The 21,166-nt window shown below is 42.9% G+C and overlaps 1 protein-coding gene across 1 annotated transcript in view; it reads right to left on the bottom strand.

The window, feature by feature from the left end:
• Positions 1–397: 397 nt before the first annotated feature.
• Positions 398–21,166, bottom strand: part of grm6a (glutamate receptor, metabotropic 6a) — a 34,278-nt gene continuing 13,509 nt past the window's right edge. Inside the window, exons 8-16 of the mRNA XM_004568143.3 lie at positions 19,633–19,772; positions 19,411–19,533; positions 18,696–18,960; positions 18,365–18,600; positions 18,113–18,274; positions 17,858–18,007; positions 13,750–13,890; positions 13,548–13,663; positions 398–9,409 (exon numbers count right to left, since the gene is read on the bottom strand). Coding sequence (XP_004568200.1) covers positions 13,574–13,663; positions 13,750–13,890; positions 17,858–18,007; positions 18,113–18,274; positions 18,365–18,600; positions 18,696–18,960; positions 19,411–19,533; positions 19,633–19,772 — 1,307 coding nt within the window. The 3' untranslated portion in view covers positions 398–9,409; positions 13,548–13,573. The remainder of the gene's footprint in view (positions 9,410–13,547; positions 13,664–13,749; positions 13,891–17,857; positions 18,008–18,112; positions 18,275–18,364; positions 18,601–18,695; positions 18,961–19,410; positions 19,534–19,632; positions 19,773–21,166) is intronic.

Genomic DNA, 21,166 nt, shown 5'->3' with positions numbered 1-21,166 from the left:
ACTGAATGTGTTCCCTTTCTGCTTTGTTCAGTCCCCCATGTGCCGCTCAGGGTGAGCAGATGTCCCTCTTTAGGGGGAATCTGATACATGTTGATGAAGATGTCGCCTGCTGGTGAGCTGGTCACCATCTTTTGCTTTCTGTACTCCGCCAAAAGTTGAAAGTCATATGCAAAAATTATTTGGGGAATATGATGAAGGCTACCTCTGATAAAAGGAAATAAAAACTGCAAATTAACTGGGTTAAAGTGGTGGAAGGTGGTTGTATTGTTTCCATATCTATTTAGAAACATTGATGTGTCTGAGAATTTAGTTCGTGGACGCCTCAGAGAAAGAAAAATGATAATTTTTCTTAAGCTTATTAAAATAAATAATAATAATAACAATAATAAATCCTTGATCAGTTTAACAGAAACCTTTATTGTCAGTGCAGAAATGACGATCACATCAACTTTATAAACACAGCAAATATAGAAACAGTTTATGGCCAAAAGTATGTGGACAGCTGTACACACATGACAGCGTAACATGCAGCTGTTTGTGTTAAAAACACAAACACAACAAATCCCTTAAAAACACATTTATGTGGAACTAAACTGTAAAATCACCACAAACGCCCAAAAGGACTGATGACGTTTCTCAAGACGAACTTTAAAACCGCAAAAATAATCTTTCAGCAGTACCTTAAAATATTTCAGTAATCTCATCCTCAAAAAGTCGTCTAATTACATGATAAATATAAAGTAAAACAAGTGTTTATTTCAAGATAAAACTTTCAGTCTTTATAAAATAAGACATGTCATTAATATTTGATTTAACCTGGAAAAAACTAACCTCGTCTAAATAATGAACACTTCATTATGACATCACCACATCATCTTTGCACACCACAGATGGAAACTGGGAGATTCTTCTTTAACAGGCAACAAGATGCTAAATATTTGGCTACACCCAGCCGGTGCCGTCCACGTACTTTTGGCAGTACAGTATGAAATCACGGGTCCTCACAGACAAACAGAAAAGTGAGGGTCGAATTAATCAGCTGCTGACCTGCAGCTTTCTGTCTCTCTGACAACCAATTTATTGTGAAAATCCTGCTGGTCTTCTTTTTCTTTCAGAATAAAAGCTCATTCAGACAGGATTTCACTGCAGGCTTTTAATCCTCCTCCTGCACTCTCTCCTTCTCGTGCTCTGTTTCTTCTTTTACTGATTTCAGCACCCACACGTTTATCTGTGAATCCTCTGTATGTATGTGATGTTTCCTGCAGTGCGTGAGGGCTGATCTGGATGTGAACTCCATTTTTAAGAACTAAATATGAATTTAGAAACCTCAGAAAAAAAACAAAAAACCCTTCATGGCTCCAGAACCCAGACCAGATCCTGGACCAGCAGCTGCAGGTGTTTGAGTATCAGACTAATATTTCATCACCTGCTCTGTCTGAAATATTAAATCCTGTCTGAATGAGATGGGAAAAGAAACACTTTGACATGAATGGATGAATAAATGAGGAGGTTTAAAAGCAACGATGGAGCTGCAGCTGCAGAAGATTCTCTGGGTCTTAATCCAGGACACTGAGCACTGTGATTGGTTCCTGTCTATGACCACGCCCACTCTGAGCAGTCATTGGCTTATTTCAGTTGTGTCTAGGTTCTGATGCATATATTTGTAGAAATGTTTTATGTGTCTTCAAATGGTAGCTGGTTTAAAACACATAAAGTCTGTGCAGCAGCTGGATAAAATTTGTGCCTTGAGGCGACTGTTGTTGGGATTTAGCGCTGTATAAATAAAACTGAATTGAATAAACGTTACTGAGCGTGAGCGGGGCAGAAATCCTGGTCACCTACAAGGTGAGTCATCCCGAACTCCTCTGACCATCAACATCTGGCACACCGATCTGAGTCTGAGCGCCAACATCAAACTGATGCTGGTTCGCGTGACTTCACCATCAAACTAAATCCTCTTCATAAAATAAATGCTACGCGAACAGGAGTCCAGAAGCCTCATTCATAAAACATGTTTACACGCATGTCAGGGAGGAAAAGAATAGAAAAGTGCCATTTAAGTACTAGTCCATTTAACCATCATTGCGCATTAGTTTATCTGCAGTATTTGTACGTTTACACCAGAGAAAATGACCCACAACTTTCCGAAACTATGGCAACTACAGTACCTTCACCTCTGGATTCTCACGTGAACATCATTTATTTTTTTATTTGACAGGACAGTTGTGTTAACTGCAGTAATTTTCCACAAAACAAAATTAAAACTAACAGGATCACGTGTTGCTACAATCTACTAGTGCATCTAAAAACCATTGAATATCACAAAAAAATAAATTTGTGGTAATTTCAATAAATAACTTTTGAATATTTTGACTAAAAATGATGGTTTTTGTTTTCATTTTGGTGTTTATGGCTAATAAACATTACAGCTAATGAAAATCAGAAATCCAGTATCTCAAATTATTAGGATATTTCCAAAGATCAATCTAAAAAGGAAATGCAGAAACCTTTGAAAACTGTATCTATTATATAATAATAATAATAATAATAAAAAGATTTGTCATCTTCAATAAACATGAAGCAATTATTTTGAGTAAAAACCCGAAATATATAAAATCAAAGGTTAAAATTAGAATTGTGGACAGAATATATTTTAATAATAATAATAATAATGTAATAATGTGTAGTTTATTATGTTTTGATTGTATACACAGTACTCTTTTGAGGCTCCATGAATTACTGCATCAATGCAGCGTGGCATGGAGGTATGGATGTTACTGAAGCTCAGGTTGCTTTGACAGAAGCCTTCTGTGGATCAGGTTTTTCTCATCTTCCTCTTGACAATCTCCACAGATTCTCTGTGGGATCCAGATCAGGCAAGTTGGCTGTATGATTAAGCATGATAATAACATGATAATAACACGGTCAGCAAATCATTTGGGAGCAGTTTTAACATTGTGAGTGGTGCTAAGTCCTGGTGAAAAGGAATTTGGCTTCTCCATAAAGCTTTCAGTGAAAGGAAACATTACTTCAAAACCTCCTGGTAGATGTCTTGGTGTAGACTCAATGATCCAGATAAGGAAATCTCAGAAAGTTGATTTCGTTCATCTGGATTCAGCATTGTCTGTGGGAAAAAAGGTTTCATCACTCATGTCAGCTGACTGCAGGTTTCCCCAACTTTATATGATCATTTCTGTCACCTATCTCCAAGTTTCTGGCTTTGGTCCTGAATCGCTTCGTGTGCAGCACCAAACGCAACATTCGAATCACGCTGGACGACACCAGATGAAACAATGGCCTCTTATGAGGCCGTTACATCTTCTTCACTTGTGTTGCAGCTACCGGACCAGCTCATAAGAGATTAGAGGACAAGCCCACCCTCGACACCAACCAAGTGTCTCTGTCCAGTCAAGTTTATTTATAAGCACATTTGAAAACAACAGATGTAAAAAGTGCTGTATATCTAAAAAAGATTAGAAGATAAGTAAAACAGCGTGGATAAAAAGTCATCGGAACGCAGTCCGGTTTAAAAGCCAAAGAATAAAAATACTGTCAACTGCCAGAGCATCTAAAAGCATCTAAAAATGAAAAAAGGACCAAGAATGGACTCGAGTGGCTCCACATAAGAAAGGAAGATGCACGCCTAAGCTGTAAAATTGTTTGGTAAAGCAAGATTTAAACCATTCCAGCCCCTTTTATTCTGAAACTCTTCAGTAACACTGCTTTGACACAAAAAGGAATAGAGAGAAGGAAAACAGCTTTCTCCAGGACCTTAGACTAGAAAGAAGTTTAGAAATCAGTCAGAAGTTGGATAAAACTGTGGGCTCAAGGTTTTGCTTTTAAACAATAGACTCCACCACAGTATGCCACGGCCATTGATAATAGTGAGTAAACTCTTTGCTATAGTGCCAAAAATATCCATCAGTCGCCAAGATGAATGTCCAGGAGACATTTTGTGGGTTTTAAGGGGCAAAGACACAGACTCAAAGTGGTCAAAAGCAACAGAGGATGTGTGAAACGATGGGTCAAAGCCAGGAGGGATGATATGAGACCGAATACTTACAATCCTGGCATCAAAAGCAAATTCTCATCTACTGCTTTGGACTCTATGAGAGGAGGAACCAGGAGGATTAACAACAGAGTTAATAATGCTGAATAAAACAGGGTCGTCTGTGACAGTTGTGAGAAACAATATCAGACAAACACTTTGTTTTTACTGGAACGCCTCTGATAATTTAACAGAGACTCTCTAAGAACATGAAAAGACACCAGAAGTCTATCCTTTATTTTTGTTCAGCTCTCCTACACACCCGTCTGAGTGCTTGGGTGGCATTATTTAACCAAGGCTGAATGTGAGGTTTCAGATTTTTGAGAGCTGTTACTTCAAGCTACACATTTCATATACAAAGGCCAGGACTTCAGACAGACACATTGATGCACCGTGGGTTTTCCACATGACCCTATTGTGACTAACTTGCATATGGAGAAAGTCAAGAAGAGGGCTCTGATATCATTCCTGAAACACCACCGAGCTAATGGTTCAGGTATGCGGATGACACCTGGGTGAAAATCAAATCTCAGGATGAGCCACAGTTCACTGATCTTATTAACTTGGTGGACACACACATCACGTTCACCAGAGAGGATATAAAAATTACAGCTGTGCATTTTCAGACTGTGAAATTACCACATTACACAGGACTCTGCAAAACAGAGCGAACACCAGTCCCACAGACAAAGTGGGCAGAGAAGCAGAAGAACATCCAATCAAAGAGACCCAGATCAAATGTGCTTATCCCAGCTGGTCATGTGTCAAAACTAGTAAGATACCCAAAGAAACCATCGGTAAGCCATTATGAGTCAGAAGTATTGGAACAGGTGAGACATATTTTACAGTACATCAGGTCTCTGTGGCTTTCAAACGTGAAAACGCTCCATGCCAGAAAGTAATCCGGCGCATGGATCAGGTTCTGAACTGAGCAAACCAAACAAGTGCTGACTCAGGGAATGGCACAACACGGAAGAGATACATCATCAGGCCAGGACTGTGTAGTCTATTTACACCTGAAGGCAAGCAACCACTCTTTCAGAGAGGAGCATGTGTGCATCCTGGACAGGAAGGAACACAAGTTTGAGCAGGAAGTCGAGGAGGCGGTTTACATGAAAAAGGGAAGACCATCTCTGCACCAGAGAGGGGGCCTCAGAGTACATATCTCACCATCTTACAACCAAAACTAGTACCGTTGCTTAACAATCTACAAGCTCAGTTTCATGATTGTTAATATGTGCTGTTATCTTGTCCAAGGATATTTAGGATGCAGACTGGAGCAGGTGACCTGCTCTGCTTCCTGAGCTTCAGCCACCCAACTGAATCTGTACTGTTAAGATAAGATAGAACTTTATTAATCCCTCGGGTGGGTTCCTCTGGGAAATATAAATAAAATATACAAAGGGGATAAATAGAATAAATAGGAATAAAAAATAAAAATACAAGTGAATTGCACATTTCAAGTATTGAGTCTATTGCACTGTTGACTATTTACAAAAAGTATTGCACAAATGGTAAATGGCCTGCATTTGTATAGCGCTTTTCTAGTCCGTAGGACCCCAAAGCGCTTTACACTACATTCAGTCATCCACCCATTCACACACACATTCACACACTGGCGATGGCAAGCTACATTGTAGCCACAGCTGCCCTGGGGCGCACTGACAGAGGCGAGGCTGCCGGACACAGGCGCCACCGGGCCCTCTGACCACCACCAGGCAAACATGGGGTTAGTATCTTGCCCAAGGATATTTGGCATGCAGCCAGGATGCAGCCTGGGATCGAACCACCGACCTTCTGATTAGTGGCTGACCTGCTCTGCCACCTGAGCTACAGCCACCCACAAGGTATTGCACAGTGAGGTGAAGAGGCACTACAGCTTAGTTGTTCCCCCCTCCTTTGTCCTCCTGTTTCCCCTCCCTCTCCCCTCCAGAGAGGAGTTAAACAGTCTGATGGCGTGTGGGACAAAGGAGTTTTTAAGTCTGTTAGTTCTTGTCTTGGGGACAAGCAACCTGTCACTGAACAGACTCTTCTGATTGTTAATGGTCGTGTGCAGAGGATGCCCGACATTGTTCATAATGTCCAGCAGTTTCTTTAATGTCCTTTTCTCTGCCACTGACACCAGAGTGTCCAGCTTCATGCCGACCACAGAGCTAGCCTTCCTGATCAGTTTCTCCAGCCTGGATGAGTCCTTCTTTGCTGTGCTGCTCCCCCAGCACACCACAGCATAGAAAAGTACTCCAGCAACCACCGACTGGTAAAACATCCTCAGGAGCTTCCTGCAGATGTTAAAAGACCTCAGCCTCCTGAGGAAGTACAGTCGGCTTTGGGCTTTTTTATACAGGTGCTCTGTGTTGCATGACCAGTCCAGTTTATTGTCCACCCACAGCCCGAGGTACTTGTACTTGTTGACCACCTCCACCTCCTCCCCCTCTATCTGAACCGGCAGTGGACCTTCTCTGGACCTCCCGAAGTCCACAACCAGTTCCTTAGTCTTTGAGGTGTTGAGTTGCAGGTGGTTTGTGTGACTCCATGCGACAAAGTTCCTCACCAGACTTCTGTACTCCTCTTCCTGATCATCCCAGATACACCCCATGATGGCCGTGTCATCTGCAAACTTCTGAATGTGGCATAATTCAGAGTTGTAGCAGAAGTCAGAGGTGTACAGGGTGAAGAGAAGAGGGGACAGCACAGTTCCCTGTGGTGCTCCTGTGCTGCTGACCACAGTGTCAGACGTGATGTCCTTCAGCCTGACGTACTGTGGTCTGTCGGTGAGGTAGTCGGAGATCCAAGCCACCAGGCAGGGGTCCACCTCCATCCTGTTCAGTTTTTCCTGAAGCATACAGGGCCGGATGGTATTAAAGGCACTGGAAAAGTCAAGAAACAGTATCCTGACCGTGCCTTTTCCCCCATCCAGGTGCGAGTGGGCTCTGTGTAGGAGGTACAGGATGGCATCCTCCACTCCGACACCCGCCTTGTATGCAAACTGTAGTGGGTCCTGGGCATGTTGTACCTGTGGTCGGAGGAAGTTGAGGAAGAGCCGCTCTAGAGTCTTCATAAGAGTCTGTTGATAGCGCTGGGGAAACCTGCAGTCAGCTGAAGACTGAAGAACTCCCTTGGATGACTTAAGAAATGTTAAGAAATGTTCTTCCTGTTGAAAATGCTGCGTCCAGATGAACCGAATGGCACCTGACAGTGGGTGACCACCAACAGTAGATGATACGACACTCCAAACTTCACTCTGGACTTCAAACACCTTGGATTCACCTCTTCTTCCAGACTCTGGGACTTTCTCTAGCATCCTAGGATTGGACTTTCACAAAATGTGCTTTCTTCTAAAACCAGACCACTGCTCAACAGTCCAGCTCTTTTTCTCCTTTGACCAGGTAAGATGCTTACGGTGCTGTCGTTGGTTCAGGAGTGACTCGATGAATCAGTGGTGATTCTTGACACGCTGACACCAGCCTTAGCCCAATCCTTGTGAAGCTCTTATATTCTCGAACTGACTTTTCTCGTAAATCTTTTCGAGGCTGTGGTCATCCCTGTTGCCTTTTCTCCAGGCATACCTTTACCTTACAGCCGACCTTCCATTAATATGCGTCTATACATCACTCTGAACAGCCAGGTTTTTCAGCAACCAACTAGACTGAGAGATACACAGTAATTATGCCGTCTTAATAGTAAGTTATTTAATGATTTACTTATCAGGACAGAATGAAATGTCCTGATAATTTGAGATATTGGATTTCTTCAAAGTTTAAACAAAAAAAGTCTTTAAATATTTCCTAGAAAATATGAAAATTCCTTTTTGAAATAAAAAAAATCTCACAACTATTAAATGTTTTGTGATCCACTAAAACTGGGACTTGGTTTTCTTGGTTAGTCGGTGATCGTGTTTTTTGTGTGAGGTGAAGAAAATTTCTGACAGGTTAACAGGTTAATATTGGGGAAAAACTGAGTCTGATTTTCCAGAATCCAGCTGCTACATCCCGGCATCATAATGCATTTCATTTGAGCTACTCCACTAAGTAGACATAACATTAGCTCTGGTTTGCCACTCAGTCAAGCTCAGCCAGCAACTCCAGTATATCAGCTCACTCCAGTGCGTGCCATTCGGCACACCTTTTTTGAAAAATCTCTGCAAGCCACTTTGATACCCACCACCACCCCAACACCTCTATTTCATGCTACTTCTGACTTAAACAATCACTGTCACCGGTGGCTGCTCTGTTTAGTTCTCTGCCTTTAGGCTTTACACATATTTGCTTTTAAGAGCGGACGTGTCCCAGAACAGAGCTATATCACCAAATATAATTAGTGTAAAAGGAATAATAAAAAAAAAGAAACAGTCCTGGCAGGAAATCCTCAGGTTTACCTTTTCCGAGTCACAGCACACAGCCTGGGCCTCTCATCTGCACTCCAGGGCTGGTGAGTGTGATGGTGACCGTGGTAAACAGAATTTGATTTGAAGTTTAAGCTGGTTGATTTAGTTGAAAGGTTTAATGCAGGAGAAAATGATGATAAAATGACTGATTTCAGTGTTTAGGAATAAGTTGGAATGATGAAAGTGAGAAATAAAATGTGTCGTATTTCTGTTTCATTTTCCCTCGTTTCCAAAATGAGAGTTTAGATCACAAATATTACCTGTGCCGTACTGTTTCAGGCCTAGTTTTGTGTGTATGTAATGGTTATGAATGAGGGTCCCGGTGTTGCTTTATCTGAAAGTCGAGGGGGGGGGGGGGGGGGGGGGGGGGTGAACCTTGGGATGAACAGCCGAGCCAATCAGACTGACCACAGGATATGCCACAAACGGGGCTGTGGACCAGTTTAACCCATTCAGGTTTTCACTTTCATGAGACAAAAATCTTCTGTTTGTATTGTTAAGTTGTCAGTTGTTTTCAGACAGGAAGTTCTCAGGTTTACCTGGTTATCTGAGAGCTGTGGAAAGGTCACCGTGTGGCTTTAATCAAAGGGAGAGGCTACAGGCGCTTCAGCGTGACCTCTCTGAGATGTTAGAGGATCCACTGTGACTTTTTGTCCTCACTGATATTATCTCTTTAGTGACAACAGAGCATCGTCAACATAATGACCAATGTTATGCTTCAGCCAATCATTTGAGCCAATTAGCGCACGTCTCTGTAACATTTCCTGTTCGTATTTAAGTTTCACAGATGAGCGATGAAGATTTTCTGCCTGAACCCACAGGAACCCCTGATGCTCCAGCAGATAGTTTCATTTTGACATAATATTATGCACTTGAGTGTACTGTTGTTCTGAGTGTGTGTGTGTGTGTGTGTGTGTGACCATGTGATCTTCATGATGATGTCATCAGGCTCTGCATGGGGATTGGTCCACAGCTACCTAAGGGGAAAAAAGCAAAAAACGAGTGAGTGCTTGAGTCGTGTTACCTGACACGTTTCCATTAGTCCTGATTATTATTCACATTTCCTTTTTGATTTAATTTTTAACTGTGTGAAAGTGCCTGCCTATGTGACGGCCCACCCTCCGTCACCAACACCAAAAACAACACGTCCTGAATGCTCATGTAAAGCAGGGGCACTAATCTGATGCTCAGTGGAGAATGGCTGGCTTTTTCACTCTAATACCGAAGGTCTTGACCTTCCTATGAAAAAGTGGCTCTGCGTTACATAACTTTGGATTTGGGACTGAAAATAAAATTGATTTGAACTAAAGGCAGGTGAGGCTGACAGCCAGCTGCTGTGCTGCACTCTGAGCAGTCAGCAGACGTTGGTATTTATTTATCGGAGCAACGAGCCACGCTGAAAGTGATGGGTTGTCTTCTGCAGTGTGGATCTGAAAGTCTGCTGCAGGTGGGCACACAAACCTCTAATGGTATGATGCCTGAATCTCATGCACACGTCTGAACAGAAAGAAGCAGGAGTCGATCAGACAATGAGGTGAAAGAAGTTTTATGTCTGACATGCGCTCGTTTCATTAATCTGATGGCAACTAAACATATCTGAATATGCAACCTCTTCATTTTTCTGTAGAAGTCAACAATAGATGATTAGTGAGTGTACAGTGTACAGTTTGTGGTGTTATTTGGATGCATAACATCCCAGAGGTTCTCAGTTGGATGCAGGTCTGTCCTGTCAGAAGCTTAATCATCCAGGAACTGTCTACACACACTGGCCTTGACATTGTCCTGGACCAGGATGAACTGAGGACCCAGTGCATCAGGATATGACTGACAGTAATGTGAGGATTTTAACCTGGTACCTAACAGCGGTCAGGGTACCACTGACTAGCACATGGTCCATATATGAACCTCCAAGGACATGAACTTGGACCCAGTGATACCTGCATGCCTTTAGCTGGCGGAGCTAAAATCATCAGTAATCTTTAGTTTTCCATTGTTCACTTTTCTCTGCAGTCTCACATCTATTACAAACTGACCAGACTGCAAGAACCAGAAGCTGGTTTGATGTAGTCTTTCCAGTGCATTTACTGTAAAACTCCAGATTTACAGGATGTAACTGGTGCTGAAAGGTCCACACGAGACCAAAGGACGAATGTTTTGTGCATTTCGGGAGCTACCCACACAAAACCACCAGGCTGCACTGAGGTGGTGCAACAGCCTCCTGTAGATGTTTTGGCTGAAAACACATCTTAAAGTTCAACCTCGTCATAAATAATCAGGTAGTTTTAGTTTGGTTTAGTTGCACTCTTTAATCTTGGTGATGTTTCTCACACACACACACACACACACACACACACACACACACACACACACACACACACACACACACACACACACACACACACACACACACACACACACACACACAGGTGTTTATTATACGCAGTGTGCTGATACTTGCTTTTATCTGTGGATTTCCAAATGTGAAGCATTTTCTAAATGACAATGAAACTATTAATATGATTTAAAGAAAATGTAGCTGATGCACTGTCCATTTCTCTCTCTCTCTCTCACTGTTGTTTCTGACTGAAGCTGTAGAAAACACCAGCAGAAGAGTGACCCATATCTGACTGACAGTATGTCGCCACTTTACCAGATTGAATGTCTTATAAGGGCAGAGCAAACCTAGCTGTTGAACTGACACACAGGTATGTGCTCGGTGTTACACCCAGCCTGCTCTGATTCTCTGTCCGACCTGCAAACAGCTGAGCACGATCTACCAGTGACACATAATGAAGTGTTAAAAGATCCTACTCCACATCTCTTATTCAACAAAAATTCCAAAATTAGAAAAAAAACCAAACATGGGCATTTATTAAAAGTTTAGTGCTACAACATTTGCTATTTACAGGCAGGTGGTGGGAGTGTAACATCGTGCTGTTGTTTATTAAGAACAAACTGGATATCAGCCAATCAGGTTTGAGACAATTGCAGGATACAAACATAAATCCTGACTGACATGGGCTTTACACTTCACACTCTTTGCACACTGTAAAACATCACAACTTCCTGTTTCATAAAAGTAAAGTCATTTTAGCTTTTGACATTTTTGGTTAGAGATTCAGTTCCTGATCTTAAGAATCTATGTGCCTGAAAATGAAGATAGGTGATCTGAGGCAGCGGTCCCCAACCTTTTTTGGGCCACGGACCCGTTTAATGTCAGACAGCCTTTAAGGTGTCGCGGATAAATACAACAAAATAAAACGATACGACTGAGACAAAAACTGTGGTATTTTGTAAATATAATAATAAACACGAATTCACGGTGTAATTGTGTAACTTTATTAATGGTGTCCACCTGAAATGCACCAACAACATTGAGAGTAACATCCTGCTCTCTGCCCCTTAGTGCTCTCTGGTTGCTATGGTAATGTGTAAATATTTCTTTCAAAATAAGACACAACTACAAATCTGTCAGTGTGCCTCAGGGTGGCTGTGGCTACAATGTAGCTGCCATCACCACTGTGTGAATGGGTGAGTGACTGGATGTGTAAAGCGCTTTGGGGTCCTTAGGGACTATTAAAGCGCTATACAAATACAGGCCATTTACCATTTTACAACACAGGAAAAGACCCAGGGAAACCGAGTTAACTATAAAAACCCTGAAAACCATAAATTTGCCCCCCGAGCTTCACGTGGCCCGGTACCAAGCGACTCACGGACGGGTTGGGGACCACTGATTGAACAATAGAAGGCTCAAAACCGTTGCCTGGTCTGATGAGTCTTGATTTTTTTCTGCAGATTTTGGATAATAAAAACAGTTTTAACCGACTAGAACTTCAATCTTAATGTCTTGAACTTATATATCAAAGTTTGAAGCAAATAAAAAAAAACAAAACCTAGAAGATGCAGTAATTATGACTTCTTGTAAGTGCAGAAAAATGCATTTTTTAAATCACTTTTTATCCTTCCTGCTCCACTTCACCCACCCATCTTCTGTGTTGGCATCCCTTTCTATTAATCCTTTGTGTCTGCATTATGGTCTGCCTTCAGAAATGTACTTTAGGAGCTGAGTACATGGACAACGTGCAGTTTGTATTGAAGTGAATGAGAGCTCAGCTGTGGAGTATCCATCGATTAGGGTTTCAAATTTGAAAACATGAAACCCCAAATTAGAAGCAGCAGAACCTCTTTATCAGCAATAATCAGAGTTGTGTAACAGTTGAAAGCTGATCAAACACAACACTGGAAACCACTGGACGTGCAAAGATGGTGTTCCTCTGCTCTCTTAAGTTCACCCTGTGGCTAACAGTCTGGTGCTTTTCCCCGAGGAGAAAGGTAGCAGTCGCATCAGCCAGCAGAGAATACAGAAGAGGAATAAGATGCTATGCTAAGCCCTGTTCCACAGGGAATAGAACCGCCACCCGTTAGTGCTAGTGCCTTGCTTCTGAGGACAAAGAACCTCAGCTGTTAACATCAAGATAAATCTTTAACCAGCGGCTGAAATATTCATCAGAAGCTCCAAAAATATCTGCAGTGGCTTCCACGAGCCAGGAGTCGTCTGCCTTCTGTTCATTAGACACATGTAACCTCCACCTGCCATCCATGCAGGAGTCTTGGACTATCAGCAAACCAGCAGAATAAATTCACATGAGTGTTGGAGTCATCTCAGCTTCAGGGTTGTCTTTCCTCACATCCTGCCCGTCTCTTACTAGTACCAGACAAAGGCGGAAGTGCAAAAAACTGCAATTCCTTTAATGGCCACTTGAAGCTGCCTCTAAAAATGAGTGAATTATCATAAACTCACATGTTAGGAGACCTAACAGCCTGGTAAAGAAAAAAGGCTCAGCCTCTGTGGACAGCTTCATCCACTCATCCAACACTGGTGTTAGAGGGGCAGTTGCTGAAGGTTAACCACACTGTTGCGTTAGCAAAAGAACCACCACCAGAGGGCACTGTGAGATGCCTCATAAGCCGAACAAACTGTGCTGACAGGAAGAAGCTAAATATTGGAAAAGTTTACCAATGGCAATAAAGGGGAGCTCTAATTATCCCACATTTAAGACTCATCTCAAACAAAGGCCGATCGTCAGTGTGTACAGTTTGTAGTTTCAGTACCTTTAGTTTGTAGTATTACTGCAGCATTACTGCGTTCTGTCAGGTTCAATCCTTGTCTCTCCATTCTGTTTGTCACTTGTAGATTTTTGAGACAATGTGGCAGCCTGGACAACAGCCTGCAACACAGCAACACAGCAACTGTGAGGCAACACAGCAACTTGGAAGCAACGACAACGACAGGAAGACGAAGATGCTCTCAGACCTTGAAGCTTCTCTTCCTCTTCTGGACGTTTTGCTCGGGATGGAAAACGATAACGTAAACTTTGGGCATGTAGAGCATCCCGAGAGAGACGGACGCACTGAGAGACATGGAGACGGTAAGAGTGGCTGTCTGGATGAACATCTGTGGAAAGAGAGGCTGATGCTGAAGAACGTTTGTCCACGTAAAGGTGACCTCTGTACAAATTCATTACTTTGACTTCTAGCAACCCCGACGTCCAGCAGATTCACCAACAGTCACGATTTTTTAAAATTTTCATGGTCGAGGCAGATTTTCTTTAGAACTCCAATCAGCAGAAAATTGCTCAGTGGGATATCGGTGAACGCCCGGAGTTCAGTAAGCCTTTGTAACAGCCTGAAAAGAAGAATTTCAATCAATTTGTGACCAAATCAGGCTTAAAGGGACATTTTTTTAAAGGTCACAACTGGACGACCAGTTTGCTATTCGAATGTTTTACTGGTGCACCTGTGAAATATGCAAAAACACACACTGCAACACGGAGGTGTAAACAGTACTGGGTGTTGCTGTGCAGTTTACCAGTTTATGCTTCACGTGAAACAGGAAATTTATCAAAACAAGTAGAAACATAGATGGAAACACAGAAACTAAGACAAAAACTGAATTTGTACAAGACTGACAAGCTGGAAAATAAAAGTTTGTTATGAATACTTTTGTTCTTCAACACATGCTGAAATCTCCAAGGCAGCTTTCTGTAATTTCTTTAAGTAGTCTTCAGGAATAATTTGGTACCTCAGCTTCTTCTTCCTGTCTCCCTTTTTACTGAGGCTTCAGCGAACAGTAGACAGATCAGCTGAAGGTTCATCTGCTGTAGATGTTTCTATACGCCTGTCACTTCTTCTTTTGTCCTCTACTTGTTTAGTTTCCTCAAATTTGAAAGAGAACTGCTCACGGTGCTGAGATATGCCACGTTTTCAGCTACAACCTCGTTGTGAATCACCTCGTCGGTGCATAAATAATATTTCATGCCAGTCAAATTTTGTTATCTCTGCCATTTTTCCTAGATTCGGCTAAAGAAATGTGAGTACATTGTGTGTTAGTAGCAGTGCCTAAATATACAAAACAAAATTGTCTGTTATGTGTAGACACTACACTTCCATAGAGAGAGTTTTTATGCCTGAATGATTCATTGGTCAACATTAAGATCTTTAATGAATAAAAAAATGATGAGGTACAGAAACTGGACTGAAAATGAGAGAAAAAGCAGCGAATGTCCAAAGAAAAACCTCTTCAGAAAGCCTGACGAGCGATGGTTCAAGACCAGTTTAAAAAAATAACTCTGGCTTGTTGGAAGCAAAAAATAAAGAAAGGAAGAGTTCAGGACATTTGCACAATGCTGTGTGTGACATGTGAGGACATAAAATACATACAGCACACACACTGCAGCACGCACAGGAACCCACAAACACAGTGCCAGCAAGTTTCCATCGCGTTGCTTTATTTAAGTGCGTGTGAACTCCTGCAGACATGTTAATTCCCTCAACCACACAGCTGTGTTTCCATCACTTCAGACGATATCACACTAAGCTGGATTCGCTTTCTGGGGTCTGACCTTCACTCGAAGTCTTACTGCTGAACCGCAGTGATTTACAGGAACCTGTTTTTGTCTCCAGAAGAGAGGCGAGTGGCCACAGTGTGTAAACAGATTTATGTCCCCACAGTCAGAGTAAAACCACACACGCTCCCTCTCTCCGTTAATCCTCCTGCAGCTCTGTGTGCGTGTTTGTTCTCTCGGCCTCAGATAAAAAAAAAGACGACAATAAAAACAGCTTCTTTTATTTTCTCCTCCATCCAGCATCCGTCACTCCTCGACTCTGAGGCAGGAGGAGGAGAGACGAGGAGCGAGGAGGACTGAATGTTATCAGAGTGAGGCAGGAGGAGCAGAGGAGGAACAAAAGAGGAGGAGGCGGAAGGATTTTAATTCTAATTTTAGTGATTGCTCCTCCACAATATCGCACACTCTTTCCTGGATTTTACACAAACAAACAAACAAACAATCGCACTTAATGTAGTTTTAGCGTTTCTCGGTTTCCGTGGTGACGGCAGCTTATTCCGTTCAGGCTGACGGTGACAGGCAGGAGCCCGTGTGAGCTGATCGACTCCAACACGGAGGAAATCTGGCTCGTGCTTCACCTCTGTGCTGTTTCTGGCAGCTCTGGTTGGTTTTCAGCTGGAAGGAGGGCTGCTCAGTGCAGGTCTAATGAAACACCTGCCAGACTGGCTGCTGTGGTCTGCTGTACAGCTTCACACAACATGCAGACAACATGTCACCAAATCATTCAGCAGGACTGCAAACTGTGCTGTTACCATGAAAGTTTGGCCTAAGCGGTGACCTCAGGCTACAGGATCCGAGCTATTAAAGTGGAAAGAGCAGAAGCAAAAACACACGAGGATGGTCTGCTCTGTATCTTTATGTTTGCACTCGTGTTAAATCTCTTCTTCCCAGAAGCCTCTTTTCTTCTTCCCCTGTGGTTTCCTCTCCGCTCTGAGATAAATCTGCTGGACGTGCTTCTTTCTGACGCTGCTCTTTCCTTCCTCTTATTTTAGTCTTTTATTGTCTCTTTTATCTGTTTGGTGGAGCTCTTTGTAACTTTGGTTTAAAAAAGTTATTCTATAATTACGTCCTGTGTTTGTCCATAATCTGTATAATCCAGCTGTTCCCCTCTCAGCCTGGAAATGCCTCCACTTTGTGTCTAATTCTGCTCCGGTTTATCTGCAGCATTAAAGACTCGTCCCTCCCTCAGCTCAGACTAAACCACATACACTAAAACCCGCTTTCACCACATTTCTGGGTCAATTCACAGTTTTAATTTTCCCCTCACAGGAAACAAAAGCAGGAGCTCGTCGCTCTGCAGGTGAGGACGTATTTGTGTTTCCCCGTGGCTGTAAATAAATAAGCCCAGCGTTTAGGCACAGCTCGCGATTATATCACATGACCTTCCTCAGCGTGATGATGAAGGTCCTATTGCGGACATGCAGGAAGGACGAGTTCAGAAAAGAGTTCAAGCACAGCTCACCAGAATTCAACAGTGACTCCTGGTTTCCTCCTTAAAGAGTAACGAGATCCTATGAGGTTCACCATTTCAGGTTATTTGTTAATGAGAGTAAAGAAATGCATTTTTTATATTAGCATCAAAAGACTTTTTATGTGTCTGCTGGGTTCAATCTCCCTGACGGTCTGTCACAAGAAAAACTGAGGATCTATTGATGTATATAACAGATGAAGCCAATATGATGTCAGCCATACCGTTCACATTTTGAACCCTGTGTGTTAGACTGATATTTGGTAATTAGTGCATAAAAATAAAACTAATTTGTCCAATCAAAGCACAGGCTTCCTGCATGGACATGCGTTTGTCTGATAAGTCCGTCACAGAGGCACCAGCACCAAAACATGACAGAGAAGTTCGATTAACCCCGAAAACAATATGCTGACAAGACAGTCAGCCTGGTACCGCCCGCTCTGACCAAGTTGACTGCAGTTCTTTGAATGTCCACCTGAGGCTGCGTCCAAAAGTGAATCATCTTCTACAAACAGGAAATTAGATCAGAAATAAACATGTTACAACCTGCTACATAAACGCCTTTGTAATCCTTAGGTTATTTCCCCCCACCGTAACAGCAGTATGGTGGCTTTATTTTTATGTAATTCAAAGATCTACATATTATTAATACATTATGCATTTTAGAAGCACATCTGCTCAGACTCTCTGCTGAACTTCAGCTAATATGTGCCAGTGAACTGGGTCACTTCACTGTATTTGTGCTGTTGGTGTCTTGTGGAGTATTCTTAATGCCATTATCTAACAGATAATATAACGCGGTGTGATTAACTCTAAAAAGTCTGCAGTCTAGTTTTGGTGAGTGAAACTCCAGCATCTGAACGTCACGTTACTCAGCATTAACTGTGTGTAAATGTGTGTATGTAATGCACTCCACCACAAAACAGCTCTATGCAAACCAGTAAGTCAGGTCACATGATTATATCTATGTTTTTGTACGTGCCTTCTTAAATATACCCGATTCTGGTTGCAGCTTGACCTAGCTTGGCTCGGTTTGGCCTGGTTCTTACCTTCTCGGTGGACTGTGCGGTACCAAAGAAGATGGGTACGAATGCGAGCCAGACGATGCAGGTTGTGTACATAGTGAAGCCAATTGGTTTTGCTTCGTTGAACGTCTCTGGAACGCCACGACTCTTCACGGCGTACACCGTACACGTTACCTAACAGCGAAACAAGCAGGATTGATAAAGGTTGCCTAGCAACATCGATGAATCTGTGCTCTATAAGATGGTCATTGACGTATCTGCTACAGGTCAGTGTGTTACCATGAGAACGATGCTGTAGCTGAGGCAGCAGATGATTGACAAGTCAGACATGTCACACTTCAGGATCCCCCGGGCCAGGTCAGGGTTCGGAGGGCGGAGCTCGTCATAATCGATAATGGTGTGAGGGGGGGCGACGCCAAACCACACAAACACACCGAGGACCTGCCGCGCACACAGAGAACAAAAAGTGGGAATCATGTGAGGAGATGCTATAGGCGGAAACAGGAAGCCATGTGGCGCCTGTGGACTCACCTGGACACAGATGAGGATGAAGGTGATGACCAGCTGGGATGTGGGGCTGATGAATTTGGGCGGGGTCACCGACCTCTTGCCCTGTTCAAAGATGCGGTAGATGCGGTTGGTTTTGGTCAGCATGGCAGAGTAGGTGATGGCCATGCCGAGGCCCAGCAGGAGGCGCCGGAATGCACAAACTACCACACCTGGCTCCGCAATCATCAGGAAGGTGATCAGGTAGATCAGGAAGATACCTGCAGCGAGTGAGAGAGAGGGGCGGACAGGTGACGGCACCCTCAGAGCTGATGACGTCATCATCACAGCTGATGATGTAATTACCGATACACACCTGTCAGCAGTACATAGCTGAGCTCCCTCCCTGACGCCCTGACAATGGGCGTGTCATTGAAGCGGATGAAGGTGATAACCACAGCGCTGGTCGCCAGGATACCGAGCATAGCGAGAGAGGCAGGCACTAGGGCCCAGGGAGAGTTCCACTCCAGTTTGATGATGGGAGTGGGACGGCAGGCGGTTCTGTTGGGGACCGGCCGCATGTCTGACGGACAGGTCTCACAGTTAAACTCATCCAGCTGGTACTGATACCCATCACACAGCTGCAGACAGGGGAGAGAAACTGTTCAGACTGAAGAACGACTGTCATCGGTTTTAGAAGCACAACATTCAAACGATCAGAGAAAAGACAGGTTAGAAGACAAACTCGAATCCAGTGATCTGTAATGTGCAACACTTGGTGCCAGTGAGGGACAAAAATCTTTTTAACAGGAAGAAAACTGATGAAGCTTAGTGCTTGAGGGCTTTGCATGTCAGCAGAGTGATGTTATATTAAACTGTAGTCAGATTTTGTTGGGACAATAAAAGGAAGCTAATAGTTTTGATTTCTAGTTTCTGCTGCAACGTCTTGCATCAACTGCAGGCTTTCTCTAAGACAGGATGTTCCTAATTTTAATAATAGTGCACAGATAAAGCGAAGATGATCTAAACAGCAAATTAATTATAAATTCTCAGAATTCAGATAAAAAGATGCATGCATGCTGCACGTTTACCTCACAGTGCCAGCAGCAAGGAACCCCCTTCACCATCTTCTTCCTTTCTCCTGGTTTACAAGGAAAACTGCAGATGGACTCTGGAACGGATCTATCCCCTCCTGACCACTGCATCTCCTCCAGCTACAGACACCCAGGAAGAAAGAGAGAGGCATACAGCCACACAAAGAAAGACAGAACACTAAAACCCAGCAGGAGTACTTTCATGTTCACTCTTCTTACATTGAGTCTCAAATTGTTGGTCCACTGGCCGATGACATGGTAGCCAGGGTGGCTGTGATTGGTCATCTGAAACTGGAAGATGTCGTAGCGTCCAGGAGCGTCTCCGTTCTCGTTGAACAAAACGCTTGTACCAGCACTTCCTGCGAGACAGACAGGCCACGTCACCTTTAACAGCTCATCTCTGTGAGGCCACATGTGGCATCTCCACTTTAAGGGGAAACAGCAGCTACACCCAGCTGCACAATAACTACATTATTTGGCTGATAGAAAGCTGGACAAGACAGTTAAAGACCCAACAACTCAGAGTGTAGCTAGTTAGGACACTTAGCTAAAAGTTGGTCATTCTCACATGGACGTGGACCTGAGCTGAAAGAAATAGCAGGAACATAATCCAGTTTGACAGTAGGACAGAATGAATCAACATATTAATGAACCCAAAGGGAACACTGAAGCTTCAGGTGGAGGGATTTAAAGGATCAGTTTGACAGAGCTGGACTTCCTGCTGGGATTACCTCTGACTTTCAAAGCTCTGTGTTGGTTTAACTTTGGTTTAACTGCTCTTGAGGTCTATCCCAACACAAGCCAACCTGCTGGTCTTTTTGCATTTGTGCATACAGACAAGACATCAGAAATTCATGGTTGTATTAAATCTGATTTTATCCTGAATAGTTCAGCAGATCACAGAGAGCAGAACTACCTTTACTGCCTGTAACTGCAGCACATTCACTCAACTCTCACAACTCTCTTGCTAGTCCTTTAAGCAGAAAGCTTCTTCAGAGTTTTCAGCAGCTGCATCCTTTAATTATTAACACACACACACACACGGTACATCAGAAAGACCGAGTCCACAGGGGAAACAGGCAAAGTGCATTAACTTATTATCTCTCCGTGACTCTGAATAAAAACAAAAACCAGCTGTGGAAATTAAACCAACACCTGAACCACGCAGCGATCAGAAGATAGAGAACTCCAGCTGATCCAGAACGTGTTGTCCTCGTAGAGTCATTTCCATTACAACTTGGTAATAACATGGTGACAGTGTGGTAATAAGCTGAAACAAGGCAGTAATAGTATGGAAACAAATTTTTACCTCTTAATTACTGGAAATTGCCAAAGTAATATCCAAATATTTATCTTGCGTCAACAGTGGTTTTAGCCGTTTAGTGGTTTTATATCAGATTGAAATGTATGTAACTGGGTAAGAACAGGTAATAACGAATGCCTGTAATGCAATACCAGTTTGTAGTAGTATAGTGATGTTTTGGTAACAACATCATAACCTGCCAGCAATAAAATGGTAATTTTCTATATCTTGACATGTGGCAATAACCTCATAGTATGAGCATAATATTGGTTGATTCCATACCATATTAGGATAAATGGCATGGCCTGTATTTTTATAGCGCTTTTACTAGTCCCTAAGGACCCCAAAGCGCTTTACATATCCAGTCATCCACCCATTCACACACACATTCACACACTGGTGATGGCAGCTACATTGTAGCCACAGCCACCCTGGGGCGCACTGACAGAG

Source organism: Maylandia zebra, linkage group LG20 (assembly GCF_041146795.1).
Source record: "Maylandia zebra isolate NMK-2024a linkage group LG20, Mzebra_GT3a, whole genome shotgun sequence".
NCBI classification, from domain to species: Eukaryota; Metazoa; Chordata; class Actinopteri; order Cichliformes; family Cichlidae; genus Maylandia; species Maylandia zebra.
Note: the sequence above shows the minus strand (reverse complement) of the source record. Positions and strands in the feature narration are given on the sequence as shown.